This window comes from Elephantulus edwardii, unplaced genomic scaffold, assembly GCF_000299155.1.
Source record: "Elephantulus edwardii isolate Elephantulus edwardi_28Jun2011 unplaced genomic scaffold, EleEdw1.0 scaffold00047, whole genome shotgun sequence".
Lineage (NCBI taxonomy): Eukaryota > Metazoa > Chordata > Mammalia > Macroscelidea > Macroscelididae > Elephantulus > Elephantulus edwardii.
In genome coordinates, this window is record NW_006399797.1 from 19,710,845 (window position 1) to 19,733,813 (window position 22,969).

Consider the following 22,969-nt stretch of genomic DNA (forward strand, 5'->3'; position numbering starts at 1 on the left):
TTATTATTTTTGTGTGAGTGTACCGTCAAATCAGATCTGACTGGTACAGGAGGAGATTGTCCCTCCTTCCCCGGCAGAGCATCTGGTGGATTTGAACTGTGCGCCTCTGGGATTGTAGTTGCAGCTCCTTACCACTAGGCCACCAGAGCTCCCCTTATATTATACTCTTATTCTCCTCTAACAAGATAACTAAGTTTTGACCTCACGGCCTTTGCATTTGCTCTTCCCTCTCCTCTGTACATTGCCTAGCTAGTCACATGGCTTGCTCTCTGATTCCATTCTGAACTCTATTCAAATATGACCTCCTCAGACAAGCCTTCTCTGAATATCTTTATATGTGTGTATATACACATGTGTGTATTTATTTCTATTTCTATATCTATTTATATTTATACATGTATATATAAATTTAAAAATTTAATTCTTATTTTATATTGGTTTTCTTATAACTTCATATACATAAAATTACTCTTTGTTAGTCCCTCTTCCATTACAGTATTTTTTCCTCTTTATCATACTTTTCACTTGCCTTGAAATTTGCATCTTATTTGACTTTTTAATTATCTGTTGCTCACCAGGCAACTTGAGGAAACCCAGTAGGTTCCATGTTGTTTACCTAATGGACACCCAGAGTAGTACCCAGTGCTGCTATGATTCATTACTGTTTATCATTTTTCATTTTCTTTAATATTTTCCCTGTCTGTTTGTTTTAACGTGCAGTATGCTACAGAATAATCAGCTAAGACAAGTACCCACGGAAGCACTCCAGAATTTGCGAAGCCTTCAGTCTCTGTAAGTACAGTTAAAATCACAAAATATTTGTAGGATCACTTTGGCAAGGAGCCCTTAAATGCCCAGAGGACCACTTTCCTCAGCTGAAAGTCATATTTGAATAAATGTTGAATAAGTGTTTCCATTGAAGCGACAATTCTTTTCATTCTCATCAAACCATGAGTTTGGGGTTTCAAGGTAAAGATATAATTAGAGCAACTATAGTCAATATCTCTTATTTATGTTGGTTTCTCAGGACAAAACATCTACTCCCAAAATCTGGTCAGACACAAGCAGACACACACACCACAGCCCTCACAATACTTTCCCATAATCACTTCCCCAAAATTTCCTGAATTTATATTGAGAATAATGCATGAAAAGGATAAAAAAAATCAAGGTCATAATTTTGTTATCTTAGCATCTCCCAGTTCTTCTGTTTTGAGATTGTGTGGGCATCCTTGTCGTCAATTTTACTAAGTCAAATAAAGATTTTCGTTTTGAAGCCATGTGTCAAATTCATTGCTGTACAGTCAGAACCAATTCATAGCTGACCCTTCAGAAGATTTCCAGGGCTTTAAGTTGCATGGGAGGAGATTGCCCGTCTTTCTTCTGAGGAGCTGCTGGTGGATTCAAACCTTTGGGTTAGCAGTTCAACACCCTACAGACTGTGCCATCATTGGGTGCCACCAAGTCAGAAGTGACTCCTAGCTGACCCTCCACCAGGTTTTAAGAGCCTATCAATTGCACTGGAGGAGATTGCCTTTCTTCCCCAGAGCATCTGGTAGATTTGAGCTGTATGCCTTTGGGTTTGCAGCATAAGAGCTCCCATTATGCCATCAGAGAGAGAAGGTAGGTAGGTAGGTAGATCACAATAACTCATTGCTATTGAGTCAGAATTGACCCTCTAGAGGGTTTCAGAGGCTAGAAATCACATGGGAAGAGATTTGCCATATATCCCCCATGGAGCAGCAGATGGATTCAAACCAATTGCCTTTGGGTTGGCTGCATAGCTTCTTACCTTTTAGGTGAGCCACGCTCCCAGCAGTATATCATATATCATAAACCTTTAAGTCAGTTACCCAAAATCTACTGGTATATCTTGAAGTGTAATTACCCTGGTCTAGAAACCAAGAGCTTTTCAATCACTACAGAAAGACATGTACATGCAAAACTACACACATCATCACAGGTTCACAAACCATATATCAGACACACATACTATACGTGGGCATGCGCACCACACACAGACACATTAAGCACAGTCAAACATGCTACCACAAACACATGTAACACCATATACATTAAATGCAAACATACTACCACATTCAAACTCATATACCACAGTACAGACATTCCCTGACACACAGACAAGCATGCCAGTACACACAAGTAGACACACACATATCCATATCCAGATGTGCTGCAAGTGTCCCCTGCTCTGAATCCACAATTATTCCATTGTGACAGGGACTTCCCCTCCTGCCCCCCCCACCCCGTCATTGACTTTTAAATGTCAATAACTGAAAATTAGCTCTTCTTCACAAAATGTACCTGCTTACCAGCTAGATGTTTTAAAGCTTGAGTTGTAAGCACATGTTTCCAGTGTTGACCTTACAAACTATGTGCATTTATGGTCAGTAAATGTACACCTAATTGGAATGTATTGTAAAGGCTTACAATAGGTTGCATGATTTCCCAGTATGTGTAATATGAGCCCTGAGTTTCCTTAAATCAGAGATCCTCAGCTATCAAACAAAACACTTGTTTTTATTGAATAAGAGACAGCAAAGTTCATTTAAAAAAAAATTAAATCACCAATGAATATTGCAAACTCGAGCTGGAAATCATTGTAAAGAATCACTGGTTAGTAATGATGAATGCCTTTTCCTGAGGTGACACAAGAGAAGGAGGAACATGAGATTTGGAGATTATGCTTTCTTCCTTTGATCTTTTTTTTAGCGGGGGGGGGGGGGCTGTCTTGTTAATGAAAGAAAATCTATGCTTGAGATCATCTTAAGCTTTTTACTCTAGTCAAACAAAGTGACTTCCTAGGCTTTCACCAGTCCATAGATAAAAACAGGCCACAAGGGCCCTTTGTGGCATGGATGGGTATGTTACATTTACAGGAGCTTCTTAATGGCATGGCAACATTGCTTCTCCTTTGTTGCACAAGTTCTTTCCTGAAGGAAAGCAGCAGCATCCGGAGAAGCCAAACAACCTCCAGTTGGGTTGTTTGTGCAAGGGCACAGAGATTTGAAATCGAGATGATGGCAGTGGCCAATAGGAACTTTAAACAGCTGGGAGGCAGGCAGAAGATAGAATGATAAAAAGTTTGTAACCAAAAGCCATTATCAGCTGAAAGAAGATCACAAACAGAACACACACAGCCGCAAACTCTTTGAGAAAAGGAAAACCATGAATCTTTTGTTCATTCCCACTGGGCGGTGCCTCTCTGATAAAGGTGTTCAGATTTAGTTTCTTATGGTCTGGACATTCACTGTTCAGCAGGTGTCTCTTGCCTTTGGTTTCTGGTTCACAAAAGCAATTGCATTTTGAGACCTTTAAAATATGTGTTCCCTGTGGCAAGGCCAAGAGTTAACTTTCTAGTATGACACTTATCATATCTAAGCAGAGGTATCTAGATAGAGCCAGCCCCAGTGCACAGTGTATTGTGTCGGCAGGGTAAGTCATGTTTGTCAGGGGCCCCTTTGTCCAGACTGGGCCAGGTGTGAAATCTTGACAATGTGGGCTACTATGCCATTTTTATTATATTTTTTTTCTGCTACTGTGATACATGAATTCAGGCTTATAAGGTATTATAAACATAGGCTTAGTAGTCACCACTCAGACACTGCCTTTCTTTGTACTAACTGAAAAAAGCCCTCTACTCTGAGATATATAACCAGGCCATGTTGGAGCAATAGGCTACAGTGACCCCCTTTAAAGTTTATGCATATATCAGAATTACTTTAATGGCATTTTTCCTGTTCTCTTTTAAGCAGTTCTTAAAAAAAGTTATAAATCTTTGAGCTGTGGTGCTGGAGAGGAGTTTTGAGTATATGATGGACTGCTAGGAGAACAAGCAGGTTCAACCTAGAGAGGGTGAAACCAGACATGCTTTGGGCATATTGCAAGGAGGGACCAGTACTTGGAGAGGGACATCATGTTTGGGAGGGTGGAGGGACAGCGCAGGAGAGGAAGACCCTCAATGAGATGGATTGATTCAGTGACTGGGGTAATGAGAGTAGGTGTGCCAGAGACAATAAGATTAGCACAGGATAGAGCAGGGTTCAGGGCTGTTGTATATAGGGTCGCTGTGAGTCGCAAGCAACTTACTGGCACTAACAACAACAACAACAAGAACATAAATCAAATGGTCATAGCACTCATGCATATCTTTTTCATTCCCCATTCATTTTCTATGGCTTACTCTAGCCTGCATGCTACCTCCGATCTGCAGTATTAATGAGGAGGGAGAGGCTGTCTTATCCATACTGACAACACCTTGGAGTCTTCTGCTAAGAAACCAAAGTCTTCTTGGACTAGAGTAAACACTTAGCTCTTCACTTGGCCTTTAGCCTTTGACATGATTGTTCTCCCTCCACGACCCACTCTTGAGTTCACACACTCTTTCATCACTTAATTATTTTCCTTGTGCAGACAGTTCCCTGCTTATAGATTTCTCACTTATAATTTACATAAGGCTCTTAGTTATGAATCAACACCATAAAACTGAAAGTTTGAGGTAATAACAAGCACTAATTTGCAAATAGGGAGCTCTGGTGACAGAGTCCATCCACAGGTATTTGTGTGCTAACTGAAAGGCCATGCTTCTCTGGCAGTTCAAATCCACCAGGGGCTCCATGGGAGAAGGATGAGCAATCTTCTCCCATGCAGTTTACAGCCTCCAAACACTTGCTGGAGGTTCAGCTGTGAACAGATTCTGACTCGACAGCAATGAGTAAGAGCGATCTTTATTTGGAAGTATATCAAAACATCATTATTGTTACTGTGTTAAACATGTTTTCGTGTATCTTAAAAGGTTTCTTTCATCTTTTTTAATGCATAAAAACTTGCTGTGCTGCAATCCTGGAGGCACACAGTTTGGGACCACCAGCAGCTCCCCTGGAGAAAGATGGGCATTCTCCGCTCGTGCAATTAACTGCCTCTGAAAACCTGCCCGAGGGTCAGCTGTGGATCAATTCTGAATCTTTGTTATACAACAATATTAGATCAGTATTTTACAGCCTAATATTAAATCAGAACCGTGCTTAACTGTTTGACTTGCATACAAATTTCATTAACTTAATAGTGGAACATACTCATTATATTACATATTCACTCTCTAAGATATCCTACACACTGTATAGAGGGTGTGTGTGTGAGAGAGAGAGAGAGAGAGATTCCCTATACTTATCAGGCCTTATAAATTCCCAGTGAGACACTCCATTCCATTTCTTAGGCTGTATATCACACAAAAGCAGATCGTCCATATTTTTCTGTGGACCTGCTAGTAGATTCGAACCACCAAAAGGGCACAGCCTTTGGATTAGCAGCTCAGTTGCCTATGACTATGCTACCAGAGCTCCCTGACAATCTTCTAAACAGTTCTGAAGTCAAGATTACCCCTCTCAGCCCACATAAAATCAGAATTTCTGAGATGGGAACAAAGCATCAATGTTTGTGCCTGGTTTAATTACATAGGTTTTTTTTTAGGTGAATAGGGAGGAAAAATGATATCTACAGATTGATGTCCTGAACTCTCTTTGTATCCTCTAGAACAGCAAAGTCCACATTTTTCATTCTAATAACTAATATGCTTTCAATTTGAGGTAAAAGTTAAATATTGGAGTATTTGTGTTCAAGAATATCTCATACCTACTAGTCTGAAGCAGATATAGTTCAGATACCACCTCTTTGGTTCCTGGCCCAGCAACCACAGTATCACTTGAGACAAGCACAATTTGGGACTTCACTTGAAATTCTCCATTTTAAGAAAATCCTCATGCAATTTAAATACACATTGCTGTTGGTTGTTGTGTGTGCCCTTCAGTCAGAATCTGTTCATAGCTAACTGTTCAAGTTTTCAGAGGTAGAAAATCCCAGGAGGGGAGATTGCCCATCCTTCTCCCATGGAGCATAACAAAGAGAAAGAACACACATTACATTTGATAAATTAACGTTAATGCCCTGTCACACTAACAGAATGGTCTACAAACCAAAAAAAAAAGGTTTCCAACTACTTAAGTGGATAACTCTGGTACACATTGCTCCACCCACAAAGACTTGGCTTCATTGTGTAAAGTTTAAGAAAGTTGATATATTGAAATTGGTAACATTGCTATAAGGAAGAAACAAATTGTTCTTAATGTTTCAAGGAACATAATTTTCCACTTACTTCACATAAACAAAAGGTATCTTGTTTTGTCCATAATGAAAACACATAGGTACACTTGTGTTCTTTTAACTCTCTCCTGATGCTTACAAATTGTCTTACTAAAGAATAAGAGGCCAAAGCCCACATGCCAGAGCCCATCAGACCACAGCTTGACCCTGTACACTACCCGCATTTGGCTTCTGATAGGGTAATGACTGCCTGGACACAAAGTGGGTTTTTTGTAACATAATTAAATATAACTTAATTTCCTCTCTGTTTTTTTGGAAAGGAATAGGAAATGTAATCAGAATTCACAGTGAGTTGTATTTCAGCAAGAATCTTTTGGTATTATGGTCATTTGAAGACTAGGATCAGATTGCAGTGATTTGATGGGAATTCAAGACTTAACCACTCCCATACCCTTACACCTTTGTATAATGGTTTAAAAATTGATCTATGAAAAACTGATGCTTCTGCCCTGATGGTGCAGTGGGTTAAACACATGCTTGAAAAGGGGGGGGGGGGGTCTTGGAGATTTAAATCCACCAGCCGCTCCACAGGAGAAAGATAAGGCAGTCTGCTCCTGTAAGGATTTACAGCCTCAGGTGTCCCATAAGGTTACAATGAAATGGAAGACTAGACACCAGTGGACTTAGAATGGTGGGGGTGGGGGATCACTTCTTGATAGGCACGAATTAAGTCCAAGTACCTCGCTGTCATTAGTGAAGTTCAGATGAACAAAGCAAATTACATATTCATATTTGTCCATATTTGTTAACCAAGGTATTTATTTTTTAATACACAGTTGTTTTCATTCCAAGTCTGTACTTGTTCTTTCTTGACCTGGGATTAATGGTCAACTCCAACTCATGACAAAGTTAATTATGAAATACGCATAATCACAAGCTAATTGGTTAGTAAGCAGGGAATAAATGGATAATTAGACATGTGTTTATTGTTTTCTCTATTCCTCAGTTTAGGCATTCTGTGGGTGACACAAACATTAAATGTTTTATTAATCAAAAGATTGGCAAAACAAATATACCTAGAGGAGGTTCTAAGCTAGGCCTGGTGGTCTGTTTCCAAAAGTCACAGCCTTGAAAGCCCCATGAGGCACAGCTCTACTCTGCAGCACCAAGAATCACCACAAGCCAAAATCAACTCGACCGCATCTGGGGTTTTGAGTTTTCTTTGTTTGGTTGGGGGGGGGGGTGTCTCTTTTTTTTACTTTAATTCCCCAATAAACTAATAGTTCTCTTTAGCATCAACTCAACTTGCCATAGAATTCAGACCAATTGATAGCTGACCCCGTGTGTCCCCCCCCCAAAAAAATGGGTTTCCGAGGCTGTAAATCACAAGGAAGGAAATTATTCTCCTTACTCCCACAGAGTCAAATGGTGAATTTGAACCACCAGAGAGAACTGTCTTTTTCCTTAGCAGCCCACCTCCCTGGGTATTAACTACACCAAAGTACAAAACTGTAAATTAAAACCAAGTTGTCAGTGTTTGTTGTTGTTATGGACTATCTAGTCGACTATCCCTCATAGTGACCCTATGCACAATAGCTTTAGAGCCTGCTCTATCCTGAGAAGTAATTGTGTCAATCCATCTCATCCAGGGTCTTCCCCTCCTGTACTGTACCTCGACCCTCCCAAGCATGCTATCCTTCTCCAAAGACTGGTCTCTCCTGGCTACATTCCCAAAGTATATGAGATAGAGTCTCAAAATCCTTGCCTCCAAGGGGTAGTCTGGTTTCAACCTCTCCAGGACAGACTTATTAGTTCCTTTGGTAGTCCATGGTATGTTCAATACTCTTCTCCTGCACCACAACTCAAAGATAACAATTCTTCTTCTGACATCTTTGGTCATTGACCAGCTTGGGGGGATACATAGCAAGTGATTGCAAAGAGCACAACCTGTTTCAGGCACACCTTAGTCTCTAGAGTGACATGTTGCTCTCCAGCACTTTGGAGAGGTCTCTGGCAGCAGACTTTCATAATGCAATTTGCCTTTTGATGTTATTCCTGCCTTGAGCCTAGGCAGCCAATGCATCTCACTGTGAAATCAGCTTCAGAATGACAAATCCCACCTCGGAGCTCTGAGGGATGCTAATAGCTCCAGTAGGACTTTGTGGGTAGTGGTTAAAAAAGAAAGTGACCATGAGACATAGATAAGGAGGAAGCAATAGATCTCACAGTGTGGGACAGAAAGTAAAAGAGCTTAGAACCACTAATGTCCAAAACTTATTGAGTTTCAGACCCAGAATACAGATTGGGAAGGGAGTCATACAAAACAAAGAGGCGTAGGCAGACAACGAGAACATGAGGTAACTGAGAGGATAAGGTTAAAGGATTAAATGGGTTTTTTTTGAAAGGCAATGCTTTTAGTATTGGTCACATTTTCCACCCAGTCTCTGGAAAGAAAGAACAAGACTTTGGAATAAAAACATACAGCTGAATTTTGATGTTTCTTTTCATTTTTCACTAAGATGCAGGCCTATGGGCTTTGTTTTGAAATGGAGATGGGCTTAGAAGTTCCAGGGGAGTACATTGGCTTAGTCCATTGCAGTATTGAGAGTTAATTTCACAGAATCATGTGCAAATCAGCACTCATTGAATTCTTATGAGGAGCAGGGGTTTGGCTCCCTTCAGTTTAAGTATTGTTGCTGTTGCTATTGTTGTGCATATTACAGGGAAACTGTTTCTAGAGGCAAGGGCCTTTATACCTAGTGTTTATTGGGGGGGGGGGGTGGATAGGCTAAGGGAGGGACTGGAGAGCATTATGCTAAGTCAACTAACCAGTCCCATAAAGACAAATACTGTATAAGACCATTATTGTAGAAATGTATATGACCTTTATTTTAGAAATAGAAAGATAACTAGCAAAGTGTGTATGGGGGGGCAGGGGGAAGGTAGAAAGAGAGGGATGAGGATGGGCGGGGTGATGGCATATTCATTAGGTCACACAATTTGATGAGTAAAGGGAGAGGTGGGTAGAAGAAATGGGAAAGATCAGTGTGGAAAACAATGTGTACAAACCTGTAAGTAAACAAGCATAAAATAAAAATAGGCTAAGATTGGAGCATGATCTTTGGCATTGTATGTGTTGTTTATAAAAAAAAGTAAATACTTTATGTGAGGTGTGTGTGCACGCACGCACGCATGCTTTGAATGAATGCTTACAGAATAAATTTTTTTAAATATTTTTATTTTCATTGTGATTTTAATGAAGTTTACAGGAAAAGTTTGATTTTCATTCTTTTGTTGTTGCACATTTTTCTCCCTCCCCCTCCCCCAGTTCACTTTCTTTTTTTTTTAAATAATTGCTTTTCCGTGCAACCAGTCATATATTTGTTTTGTTTTGTGACATTGATTACAGTCCCCACATTGTAACAGAACAATTCTCACTTCCTCTCTGCGATGCTTCTTCTCCTTCTTCCTTCGATCCCTTCTGAGTTCTGTGTTTTCTACCCGGCAAACGCTGCCCTTTTGGTCGTGTATGATTGGTAGTTTTAAAGAATGAGTGAGGAACTCTGGTGACCTAGTGATAAAGAGTTGCACTGACAACCCAAAGTCAGGCAGTCCGAATTCAACAGCTTCTCCATGAAAGAAAAATTGGCATTCTCTTTCCCATGCAATTCAGTCTCTGAAAACCCACTAGAGGGTCAGCTATGAGTTGATTCTGACTCCTAACAAAAACATCCACGCATAACACGCAGTACATAACATAACATGCCATAGCATAACAAGGAATGGGTACCTCCTGGTGTATCACCTTATAAATGTGTCTCTTGATTGGCTAAAAGTTGAGTGAGTCATAGGGGGATAGAGTCTTAATCAAGTTTTTGTCAATTCTATGATAAACCATAAAAATGACAGTCACAGCAAATAAAAACCTCAAAAATAACACTGATTTTATGAGATCGGAAGTAAAATAATGACATGAGCATTATTTGGGACAATGCAAGGATTTTAGTCTTTTTTGTAAGAGCCACAGTGAGAATCCAATGGAGGGTTTTAAGCAGAAGGCATAATCCTATCTGTGTTAAATCCTTTCCTTTCTGTTTGCTTCTCTCTCCTTTCTTCTCTCATCAGGTGAAGAACATAAATTATGCCCTAGCCAAGTGGTCACATTTTGGAAGGCACAAATAAATTCATGACAAGTCTTATTATTACTGTTTCTGGAATATTTGGAACAACTGAGTAGAGATGTCATATAACTTGGAATCCAGATCTGAATCCCAAAGAAAAATCAAATCTAAATTAGGTTCTCTACCATGTATTTTTCTGCACACCACAGTTCATTTTACTACTTATTTGATATCTGATTAACAATTAGAAAACATGTCCCATAGGAGTTTGACTATGTTCTCTTGTTTACTGTTTCGTCTCAGTAAGCTGTGCATAGAACCCAACAAAACCCACTGTCATCATGTTGAGTCCAATTCACATTGACCATTGATCAGGTTTCTAAGATGAATAAATTTTCTCATGTGCCACAGCTAGGAGATTTGAACTACTACCCTTTTGTTTAGATTATGCACTGTGCCACCAGCACTCCTTAGAACCTAGAAAAAACTTAAGAAATTCTTGTTGACCTGAATGAAATTCTGAAACTCTAAATGATGCTTAGACAACAGTTCATAACAAGTTGTTCTCCTCTGTAGTGACTCATTTCCCTGACTGCAAATCAGCTCCTGTCTCTGTACCCCAGCTTTGGCATACATCTGCCTTTCCTGGGCTAAATATTGTATCCTAGTGTTTCCAACATGGTTTTCAATTTGATTCATCACCAAAATTAGCTTTCCCACTATCTTAGCTGAGACTAGCCTGCTCTTGGAGCAGGACTCAGAGAAGAACCATGGTATCTGTTTTAGAGGGCTGATGCACTCGGATAGATTGACTGGGGGTAGAGAAGGTGCTCATGAGCACAAGGTGAGAAATACTGTGGGAAAGAATCCTAAAAGGGACTTGAATGGCACAGAGAAATAAAAGTTTGGCTAGAGATAAAGTAGATGAAGGGCTTTAAATCTCAGAATGGTAAGTCTAAGTTTGAAAGGAATGGTAATGGGGAAGGACTGTAGGTTGTAACAACAGAATGACACAAAGCACAGTTTTAGAAAGATTAATCTGGCAGCAACCAACAGGATTAATTGAAGAGATAAGAGATCAAAGGCACAAGGACCAGCTAAGAGGCTGTTGCAGCAATGCAGGTGTGAAGAGATAAGAGACTTAACCAGACAGTGGAAATGGAGTCTCAGAGATGTAGATAAAATGTAGTGAACTTGGTGAATGATTGGCTGGAAGACAAGGGAAGATTCAAAAATTACTCCTAAATTTCAAACCTCCAGGGTGTCCAGGACACTAATAATACCTCTGGCCAAAAAAGAGGACTGGGCAAAGTCTTTGTTTCCTATAGGGGGGAAAAAAAGAAAGAAAGCCTTCATGTTTCTTTTCTGTAGATTATCTCCCTGTTACAAAATTCACAGAAGTTGGCCTCTGAGGAATTGAGCTACTTTATGCAAATAAGCTGACTTGGAAATCTCTTACTAGTTCAAGTCTTGCACTCACAGTTACTATGTACAGTCAAGTCAGAACAAATTTATAGCTGACATTCCAGTGGGTTTTCAGAGGCAGTAAATGACACAGGAGTTGGTTGCCCATCTTTCTCCCAAGGGGCATCTGGTGGATTTGAACTCTCCTTCTTTGGGCTGGCAGCATAACCCTTACCACTAATCCACTCTTTAAAGGCACTTTAAAAAACTTTGCAGGCAGCAACTTGCCTGTCAAGTCACCTGAGGATTCTCTAAATTAATGCATTTCAAAGAACCTACAGACTTTCTCTCTCCTCAAATTAAAGAAGTAGAAATTTTGTTTACCTTTTCTCAGAAAATAACTTTTTTTTTCTTTTCATCATAAATTTTCAAATACCTGAGCTAGAGAGTGGAAGAACAAAAGCAGAAAGTTCCCATCCAAGTAATAATCACTGTGTTTACATGAAAGTGTATATATAACTTTCTAAGATATGGGAAATGTCATTAAAACATTGTGGTCATTTTACAGATATTTTCAAAATAGAGAAAACAGATTCTGATATTATGATGATGAATTCCTAGAACAATATGAATTTGGTCTACATGAGTCAATATAAATAAAAGTCTACCCTGACAAGTACTATTATAGTGATCTTGTGACAAATTCCATTTCTATAATTCACAGATTCTAGTGTAGTAAAATTTCAAAGCAGTAAAATTTGACTTAACAAAGAATTTAATTACCTTTTGTTTTGTATCTATGCTTGGAGTGATAAGATTTTTGTGTTGGGGCAAGGATAATGAAATAATTGATTATGCTTTAGTTTCTTAAAATTTTATAATAAACTAAACCTCTGGTATTTCTACTGTTCATAAATTGTTCAAAATGGATCACAAAAGTGAATCATGTATATGTAAGTTAGCCATTTCCTTAAAATTTTTGAAAGAAAAATATTTAGCAGAATATAAAATTCCTATTTCAGTCATGAAAAGCCACAGTGCACAATACTGTTTATTGAAAGAATCTCTATAAACTCTTGTACCTGCAGCTGTGACTTTCTTAACACTTTGGGCTTTTTCTTTTCTTTGAGCCATTCATGTTAATAATTGACATAGTTACAGTCCTCCCAGATATGGAATTAGCCAAGATCAATGGCTTATCTTTTGACTGACGCTTTCTTCCTTGCGGTTAATGGCTCATCAAAGACACTTTGAAACAAAGATACAAGTTTGTGTGATACAAACAAGGTATCACATACAAGATCTATATAAAGGGCCATTTTTTTAGAACAACAAGAGCAAGAGTGAGCTCATAGAGTCTCTAATCCCTACAATAATGCCATTTTAAAAAATTCCTTTACGAAATTATTTTTTGTAAAAAAAAATCCCTTGGGGCAAAATGTTTTAACACACATGCACACTTAACCCTTTATTTGGGAAAACGTTTGGAAAAATATCAGGAGAGAGAAAAGTAAGAAGCTGGATGGTAGGTATTAGTGAACCGAAAGTTTGTTTTGCCTTGTCCTTAGCTCTTCACCACTTGGAAAGCAATGGTATTAAAGTGAGCATGCAGCTCTGTTTTCTTCTTATTTTACATAATATTGGGCAGTGTTCTTCTCTGTTCTTGAATAATTTCCATCTCTCTTCTCTGCCCTCCCCCCCACACACACACACACAATTTCCCAGGCCAGAACACTTCATTAACACAGCTTCTTTGGTCACCACATTTTTTGAGGCCCACCTATTTAATATCTGAGATCACTTCTTTCCATTCTCATACTATTATCCAACCCTGACCACTGCCTCAATTGCTTACTTTCCAAGGATGCATCCTTCACATTGCAATAGGGATCTGGTAGCCTACTGGTAAGAAGTTGCACTGGAATCCCAAAGGCACATGATTTGAAGCCACCTGCTGCTCTGTGAGAAGAGGATGGGCAATCTTCTCCAGCGAAATTAACACTTTTGAAAACCTGCTGGAGGGTAAGCTGTTAGTTCCGACTCAACGGCAAACAACAACATCAGAAGCAATGTTCACCTTCAAACAAAGCTCATAGCCTTCAAGTCAGAACTTTGGTCTTGATTAGGTCCCAATAGTGAAAAAATCAATTCTAGGTTTCATGGAAAGACAAGCTACTTCAGTGGCAATAATTATGGAGTCCTTTCATCCCAAACTCCTCCTTTACACTTCTTTCAACATTTTCCCAAAGTTAGAATGAAATCATTTCTCATCAGTTGTAGACTTCTTAAGTAGCATCTCAGAGGCTCATTCTTGTGAAAAATCTCTTCTAACAACATATGATGTCATCCCAGCCTTTTTACACATTGCTTATTCGTTTGTTGGCCTCACACAGAAGCAAGGTGCATCTTCTTGTCTCTGTGATGAAAGCCTTATTCTAAAACTCGTTGAAACATGCTATGTAGCTACTATACATCTATATTAAGAAATGTACACTTAGCAGTTCTGCTAGCCTTTTTTGCCAGAAAAATGGTGATGTTCCATAAAGGGATTTTAAAATGTTGAGAAATATTAGGAAGAATCAATACCATTTTTAAAAGGAAAAGATGATTGTATTTCTTCCTAATTGTGAAGAATTTCCTCAAGTGGTGACAACTGCTGTTAAGTCAATTCCAATTCAAAGGAACCCTTTCTACTGGGTTTCTGAGGCTGTATATCTTTATGGGAGGAGAACGCCCATCTTTCTCCCTCGGAGGCACTAATGAATTCAAACCACAGTTTCAAGGTGGATTCAAACCTTTTGGTTAACAGTGCTACATGAAATGTACCAGAGCTGTTTTCCTCAAATAATAGAGCCTGTTATTTGTAGAGTGCTTAATTGTGAGCAAAACAATTTTATATACGTTTTCTCATTTCATTCCATGACTCATCTCTGATGTGTTGTAACTCTCTTCTAGATGTGGAAAAGTAACCCTCGGGTTACCACATGTCCTAATAAATGAATGACAGTCTTAAAACTTGCATCTTAATATTCCTATCGAGTGCATATGCCCATTGTGTAGTTGGTTGTAGATCATCTGTGATCTATATGCACTATATATATTTTTTAAGAATTTTTCATACAATTATTCAAATAATACATTATACAAGCAAGATTCTACTGAAGATTATAAAAAAATGACTAGAACAACACATCAGCAGAGAACTGCCATAAGTCCAGGCTGGGTTTAGAAGAGGTCGTGGTACTAGGGATATTGTAGCTAATGTTAGATGGATCTTAGCTGAAAGCAGGGAATACCAGAGAAATGTATATTTGTGTTTCACGGACTATGAAAAGGAATTTGACTGTGTGGATCATAACAAACTGTGGCTGACTCTGAGAAGAATGGGAATACCAGAACACTTGATCATGCTAATGAGAAACCTATACTTGGACCAAGAAGCAGTCATCAGAACAAAGCAAGGGAACACTGCGTGGCTCAAAATTGGGAAGGGCGTATTCCAAGGATGTGTCCTGTCACCATTCCTTTTTAACCTGTATGCAGAACAGATTATCCGGGAGGCTGGGCTCTATGAGGAGAAATGTAGGGTCAAGATTGGTGGAAGATCTATCAACAATCTGCAATATGCGGATGACACAACCCTGCTTGCTGAAACTGAGGAGGACCTGAAGCGCTTCTGCAGAATGTCAAGGACTGCAGCCTCCAACATGGATTGAGGCTCAATGTCAAGAAGACAAAGATTCTCACCACTGGGCCAATTGGCAGCATCAGGATGGATGGTGAAGAGATTGAGATTGTTCACAGCTTCAGTTTGCTTGGCTCCACAGTCAACACTCTCAGCACCAGTAGCCAGGAAATTAGAAGACATATTGCCATGGGAAAGTCTGCTCTTAGGGACCTCTCCAAAGTACTGAAGAGCAATGGTGTCTCTTTGGAGACTAAGATGCATCTGATACAGGCCATGGCCTTTGCTATCACTTGTTATGCATCAGAGAGTTGGACAAGGACTAAGGAGGATAGAAGGAGAATTGATGCCTTTGAGCTGTGGTGCTGGAGAAGAGTATTGAGGGTACCATGGACTGCTAGGAAAACAAACATTCATCCTGGAAAGGGTCAAACCGGGCTGTTCCTTGGAGGCAAGGATTCTAAGGCTCCGTCTAACATATTTTGGATATGTTGTAAGGAGGGACAGGTCCTTAGAGAGGGACATCATGCTTGGTAGGGTGGAGGGACAGTGCAGGAGGGGAAGGCCCTCTATGAGGTGGATTGATTCAGTGACTGGGATAATCGGGATGGGTGTATCAGAGACGGTGCGATTGGCACAGGACAGAACAGAGTTTAGGGATGTGGTACATAGGGTCGCTATGAGTTGCAAGCTACTCGACGGCACATAACAACAACAACAACAACAGCAACAATTATTCATGTACATCATGTTTCATATATATACTGTGTTTTATGCAATTATTCATATGCATTATATATGTTCATACTGTTTATTACCATTAATCAATGCCTATTATACCCCATCTTTTTAAGCCCCCATTGAAGCTTTCCCATTCTTGACTACTTCCTGCCTATCAATCTCTTCTATCCTAGTGACTTTTCCCCTTCCTCTTTTCTACACCCCTTACACTTCCTCTTTTTTTTATTTTTTGTTATTTTGTGTGCGTGTACCATCAAATCAGATCTGACTGGTACAGGAGGATATTGCGCCTCCTTCTCCTGCAGAGCATCTGGTGGATTCGAACCATGTTCCTCTGGGATTGCAGTACAGCTTCTTGCCACTAGGCCACCAGAGCACCCCTACACTTCCTCTTTTGAACATTTATACTTATGTTGCTCTGTTATCCTCCAATTTTCATAAGGGTGATCTCACACTGTATTTGTCCTTCTGAGATTGAGTTAGTTCACTCAGCATAATGCTGTCTAGACTCTCCCATGTTATATAGTATTTTATTAAGTCATTGTTCCTTAAATCTGCATAGTATTCCATTGTGTGGGTGTGCCATAGTTTCCCAATCCATTTGTTTATTGATGGACATTTGGACCGTTTCCATTTTCTTGCTATTGTGGATAATGCTGCTATGCAAATATCTATTCATTTCTCAAATCTACTTGCCTAGGGATATATTCCTAGAAGTGGTATAACTGGGACACATGGGATTTCTAGCCTCAACTTCTTAAAGAAATGCCAAGCTGCCTTTCATAGCTGTTGTACTATTTTACAGTCCCACTGGCAGTGCATTCAAATTCTAATCTCTCCCTATCTTCTCCAACATTTATAGTTTGCTGTGTTAGACTTTGCTACTGTTGTTGAGTTGATATGGTATCTCATTGTTGTTTTGTTATGCATTTGTCTGATTGCAAGTGATTTTGAACATTTCCTCGTGTCTTTTGTGGCCATGCTCTCCTCTTGTAAAGCGTCTTTTCATGTCTTTTTCCCACTTTGATTTTGGGATCAGTCTTTTTCTTGTGGAGGCTCTGTAGTATTTTCTAAATTTTAATTATGAGAACATTGTCTGAAATTTTAATGGCAAGTATTTTTCCCAATCTGTGACTTTCTTTTCTCCCTATTGGAGAAAAATTTTGTTGCACACAGGGATCTGATTTTAAGAGGTATCATTTGTTGATATTATCCTCTCCAGGTTATGTGCACTCTGACAGACCTATTTATGCCATAGAGTAGAGTTTCCAAATTTCTTCCCATTTTGTTTCTTATTATCTTAATGGTTTTAGCTTTTATTCCCTTGAGTTGGTTTTTGCTCATATTGTGAGGTGTGGATCCTGTTTCCATTTTCTACAAGTAAATGTCCAGGTTTGCCAGAACCATCTGTTAAAAAGGTTAGCATTTCCCCATTTGATGAGTTTTATTACCTGGCCAGATATCAGTTGACTGTAGGTTGATGGGTTAATGTATGGATTCTCAATTCTGTTCCACTGATCTATGTGTATGTTTTTGTACCAACATCATTTTTTTTTTTATTACTAAGGCTATGTGGTCGGTTTTGAGGTCAGGGAGTGAGATGACTCTTCCTGCATTTTTTGTTTTCTACTGGCCAGGATTTTTTTTTTCAGGATTTTTATATTTATGTTCATGAAAGGTATTGGTCTGTAGTTTTCTTTTTTGGTGATGACTTTGCCTAATATTGGTATTAGGGTAATGCTTGCTTCATAGAATGGCTCTGGGAGTGATCCGTTTCTGTTTTGATTTTAAATAATTTTATAGAATCTAAAATAGTTCACTTCTGAATGTTTCATATAATTTGTGATGTTTCATAGAATTCACTTGTGAAGCCTTCTGAGTCAAGACATTTTTTGGTGGGGGGAGTCTTTTTATGACCTGCTCAATTTCTTCTATTGTGATGGGTCTGTTCAAATGTTCCATTTCTGCCTGTGCTGATTTGAGTAAGGTGAATGTTCCTAGAAATTTGTCCTAAGTTTATTCTTGCAATTTTCTCTAGGTTTTCAAATTTATTAGAATATAGTTTTTCATAATATTCTAATATTACTTGTTTCATTTTGGTAGGTTCAGTTGTGATCTCACCTCTTTGATTTCTTATTCAAGTTATTTGTGTCTTTATTTTCTTTTGCTAAGTTTACCAATGATTAGTCTATTTTTATTAATGCTTTTGAAGACCCAAATCCTAGTTTTGTTGATGGTTTCAATCATTTTTGTGTTTTCTCTCCCAATGAGTTTAGCCTTTATCATTATAATTTCCTTTTTTCTAGAGGCTGTGGGATTAGCATGTGCTCTTTTTCTATTTGGTGGAGGGGTTAAATAGTTTATTTTGCTCCTTTCTTCTTTTTTATTTGTTATCTGGTCAGATATCAGTTAACTGTAGTTTGATGGGTTGATTTATGGATTCTCAATTCTATTCCACTGATCTCTGTGTCTGTTTTATACCACTATCATATTTTCTTTTTTTTATTACTAAGGCTGTGTAGTAGGCTTTGAGATCAGGGAGTGAAATGACTCTTCATTTTTTGTTTTATGTTCATTTTTTATGTTTTATGTTTGCTTTTTGCTATGAACTGCCCTCTGAGGACTGCCTGAGCTTTATCCCAGAGGTTTTGAGATGATATATTTTCATTTTCATTCTTTTTTTTTCATTCTTCTATGAGAAGCTTTTTTATTTCTTCTGTAATCCAGTGCTTTGAAAATGCTGTAGTGCTGGGCTCCATCTGCATCTTAAAGGCTCTTGTGACTTGGTTTGACTCTGGAAGATGGTTTCTCAAAAGATTTCTAGAAGATGGTCTTCATTAGGGTCACATGTGGTTGTTGTGTGGCTATTTTTTTCCCACAATTGATGCCAGCAGATTGAATTTGCCGGGTTTAGCTAACAATGAGCTGTGGGCTGGAAGTCTCTTGGTTTACAGTCAACCAGCACCTCCTGGGGAGGCCTTGCATTTAAAGGGATGTAGGGCCCTCAGGCCTGGTGTTAATTGATTTTGGAATGAACATTTTTTAAGTGGTGTAGCAGTGGTCTGTTTACTGTTCTGAAGTAACTTGGAGTTGCTGTGGTGCTGAACACTGTGCCATAGGTGTGTCAAACACCATAATGATTACCTTTCGTGGGCAGTGTTTGCTGAAGCTCCCAGAGTGATTCAAGTTTGGAAGCAGGAGTGGCATCTACTTCCTAAACCACATGACTCTAGAAACTCTATGAACATAGCGAAATGATGATAATTATAGAACAGGGTTCAGTCTTTTGTTCACAGGCTATGAGTCATGCTCTACTAGATGGCAATAAACAATAAGAACAAAAACAACAACATAATCCAGTAGTGCTTTTTTCCTTTATTCTCTTGTTAAATTCTATCTTATGGCATTGTGGTCTGAGAAGAGACTTTGTAATATTTTAATGTTTGTTTGGGTTTTCTAAAATTTGTTGAAGCTTGCTTTGTGTCCTAATATATGATCAGTTCTGGAGAATGCACCATGCACACTTGAGGAGGAAGTAAATTGAGGTTTTAATGGGTGAAGTGCTCTGAATAAGTCTCTGAGGTCAAGTTGGCTGATTGTGTAGTTTTAATTCTTCTGCATCTTTGTTGCATTTCTTTTGGTTGACCTGTCTTTTGGTGAGAGTGGTATGTTGAAGTCAGGTACTTCTATTGTGGTGGTGTTTTTTCTTTAAGTCTATTAACAGTTGCTTTATGTATTTTGCAGGTATATCATTATATGCATATATGTTAATTAAAGCTATGTCCTCTTGAGTTATTGTGCTTTTAATCATTATATAGAGACCTTTCTTATTTCTTAAGTGAGTTTTCAACCTGAACTTTCTTTTGTATGTCATTTGCTTAGTATATTTTTCCACTTTTTTATTTTTAATCTTTTCCCTCTTTTTTCAGATGGATCTCTTGTAGGCAGCATATTGATGGGCTTTGTTCTTGATTCATTCTTTTTTTTGTTTTGTTTTGTTTTGTTTTTGTTCTTGATTCATTCTGCTGCTCTTTTTCTCTTAATTGGTATGTTTTAGTCATTCACTTTGAGTATGATTATTGATAGGCCAGGATTTATTGCTGTATTCTTTTTTCCTGTCCATCTCCTTTCCTCTGCAGTCTCTGTGTGAGGAGTTCCTTTAGTATTTCTTGTTGAGTTGTTCTTGTTTTCATGAATTCCTTCGGTTTCTGATTTTCTGAAAATGACCTTATTTGTTTCATACTTGATGAAGAGAGCTTTGCTGAATACAGGACTTTAGGCTGACAATTGTTTTCTTTCAGCCATCTCTATCACATGGTTTCTGCTGAGAAGTTGGAGCATAATCTAATAGGTTCTCCTGTGTAGGTAGCTCTTTGTTTTTCTCTTCCTGGTTTTAGTTTTCTGTCTTTGTCTTTGATTTTGGAGAATTTGACAAAAATATGTCTTGATGTTTTTATTGTGGGGTCTTTAGTTTGTTTGACATTCTCTAACTTTCTTGAATATGTATTTCCTCACTTTTCATAATACCTGGAAAGTTTCCTTCTAATGCATCTCCCACAATTTTCACCACAGTTTGTTTTGTTCTATAATTCCAACCATATACATGTTGTTTTGTTTAATGGCATCTTACATGATTCTAATGTTTTCTTCATTTTCCTCTGTCTTCTCTTTTTTCTTCTTGTAAGTTCTCATTGAAGTTCTTACGTTCTATCTCACTGATTGATTCTCTGTTCCATTTCTTGTATTCTGCTCTTTTAGTCCTCCAAGATGTTGAAAATTTCTGCCATTTTGGTCTTGATATTTCAGATTATATTTCCATATTTTGCTATTGTACCAAGTACTATGGTGGTTGTATCCTATCAGCCTTGTGATGATTTTTTTTCTTGTTGCTCTTTCCCTATGGTTTCAACCCTTTCTTACAGCATTTGTAACTTTTTCAATTCTTGGAACTCCACATTGACATAGTTCTTCTACCTTTTTCTTTGAGATTCATCAGATCCTTGATCTGATCGTCCTTTTTATGAGAAGGCATTTTTCCATAGCACTTGATCCTGCCTGCTGCATCTTTGGCATGATGTATAGTGGATTTGGTGGGGCAGCTATTTCTCTCCTGAGCTCACAAAGCCTCTGAGGGAATCTTGGAAAGTCTCAGGAGTATTGCCTGGGATCCTTTCCTCCTCAATCTCTGTGGTTAGTGTTCGCAGATACTGATGTCTTCTTCCGAGGCAGAGTATACCCTGCCTAAAGTCCTTTCTAGTCCTGGAGCTAGCAGGAAGACTTGCATTAGCTGGGGAGCCCCTTGTTCCAACAGAGAGGAGGGCAACTTGCCTTGTCGAAAGTCCTGTCTGGTCCTGGAGCTGGTGGGAAGAATCAACTTTGTTTGGGAGCTCCCTGCTCCAAGGGAAAGGAGGGGAACTCCCTTTCCAGAAGTCTTTTCTGGTCCTGGGCTGCAGGAAGACTTGCCTTGGCTGGAGTTCACTCCTCCTTGGGAGGGGAGGGCAACTTGCCCTGCTCTACGTCTTACACATTTATTTTTTAATTGTGTGGTTTTCCCATTTATTCATACATATTTTCTGCACTGCCCACCTCCCATTCAGTCTGTAATGCATGCCTGTTCCAAATTGCTAATTGCAATACACGCAATGTCTAATCACCCATTCCTTTCAGACTGATCTTACCTTCACCTATTTCAGTGCAATGTTCATTTTCTAGCCATTCTTAAAACAAAAGTTTTTCTTAAGCATTAATTTGGTAAAAATTATAACATATCTATGGAGGAAAAATTGGGTGCCATTTCTTATATAGTAATGACTTTTTCTGAGATTGTTATCTTGAGATTGCACTTCAATATTATAATTAAGATGTTTCACTTGTCTGAAAGCAGGTGAGACCATTCCCATTGTTTGTGTCTTATTTTGCTGTGTGTAATTCTGTGCATGTTTTCTGCTGCTTCAATGACATTTCCTATGAGTGCTTAAATACCAAGATCTCTGCTAGTAATTGTCTCTGATGATGTGAAATTTCTCACATGCCACAGCCTTTCTCTGCCTTTGGAATAAAAATGTTACATTCAGTAATATATCAAAATAATCTATTTATCCTTTGGGGGTAACAATTAAACTGAATATTAAATAATAAGATGGATCCCTTCATTATATATTATTTCCAATGCAAGCCTCCCTTAATTATTTGTTATAAAGGATGCAAAATTAACTTGAATTTCTCAAAATTTAAATTCACCCATCAACAAACAAATGGTATATTCACACAATGGAATACTACACTGCATTGAAAAACAAGGAACTCATGTAACTTTATTCAAAATAGGTGACCCTGGAGGACATTATGCTGAGTGAAGTATCTCAGTCACAAAAGGACAAATACTGCATGGTGCCACTGTTGTAAAACAGGACTGGCCTTGGGTTTGGGGAGAGGCTAAGAAAGATGGCTTCAATAATGTATACTGCATTGAAACAGATGAGGGAGAAAACTGTTTAAAAGGGATATGTGATTGGGTATTTTTGTCATGACAGGAGTCCAGAGCAAAGGCTACATGGTGGAGTGGACCTGAGGGAGGGTTTGTAAAACAATGAAAGAATTTTTCTTTTACTCTTCCAAGAGGGTAGTGTACTGGGGGAGAGGGTTGGGAGGGAGAAAAGTGTAACAATGAATGAATGGAAATCCCAAGTCTCTGTAAATTTTTACTGAAATTAATAATAAATTTAAACAAAACAAAACAAAATTTAAATTCATTGACAATCTCCTACTCCTTATAACCACCTGTTGACCAAGGCAAAATTTATATTCCCTTTGGTAGAGTTTCTCACCCTTCTATAGTTTAACTATGCCAAACACAAATTATTAACTAATTCCCAGTAATTTTGTTGGGTAGTAGTGG

The 22,969-nt window shown here is 38.6% G+C and overlaps 1 protein-coding gene across 3 annotated transcripts in view; it reads left to right on the forward strand.

The window, feature by feature from the left end:
* LOC102847706 (leucine-rich repeat-containing G-protein coupled receptor 5-like) overlaps window positions 1-22,969 on the forward strand; it is a 224,564-nt gene that overhangs the window by 157,159 nt on the left and 44,436 nt on the right. For all 3 annotated transcript variants that reach the window (XM_006886088.1, XM_006886089.1, XM_006886090.1), the window contains exon 4: window positions 721-792. In XM_006886088.1, the coding sequence (XP_006886150.1) occupies window positions 721-792 (72 nt within the window). The remainder of the gene's footprint in view (window positions 1-720; window positions 793-22,969) is intronic.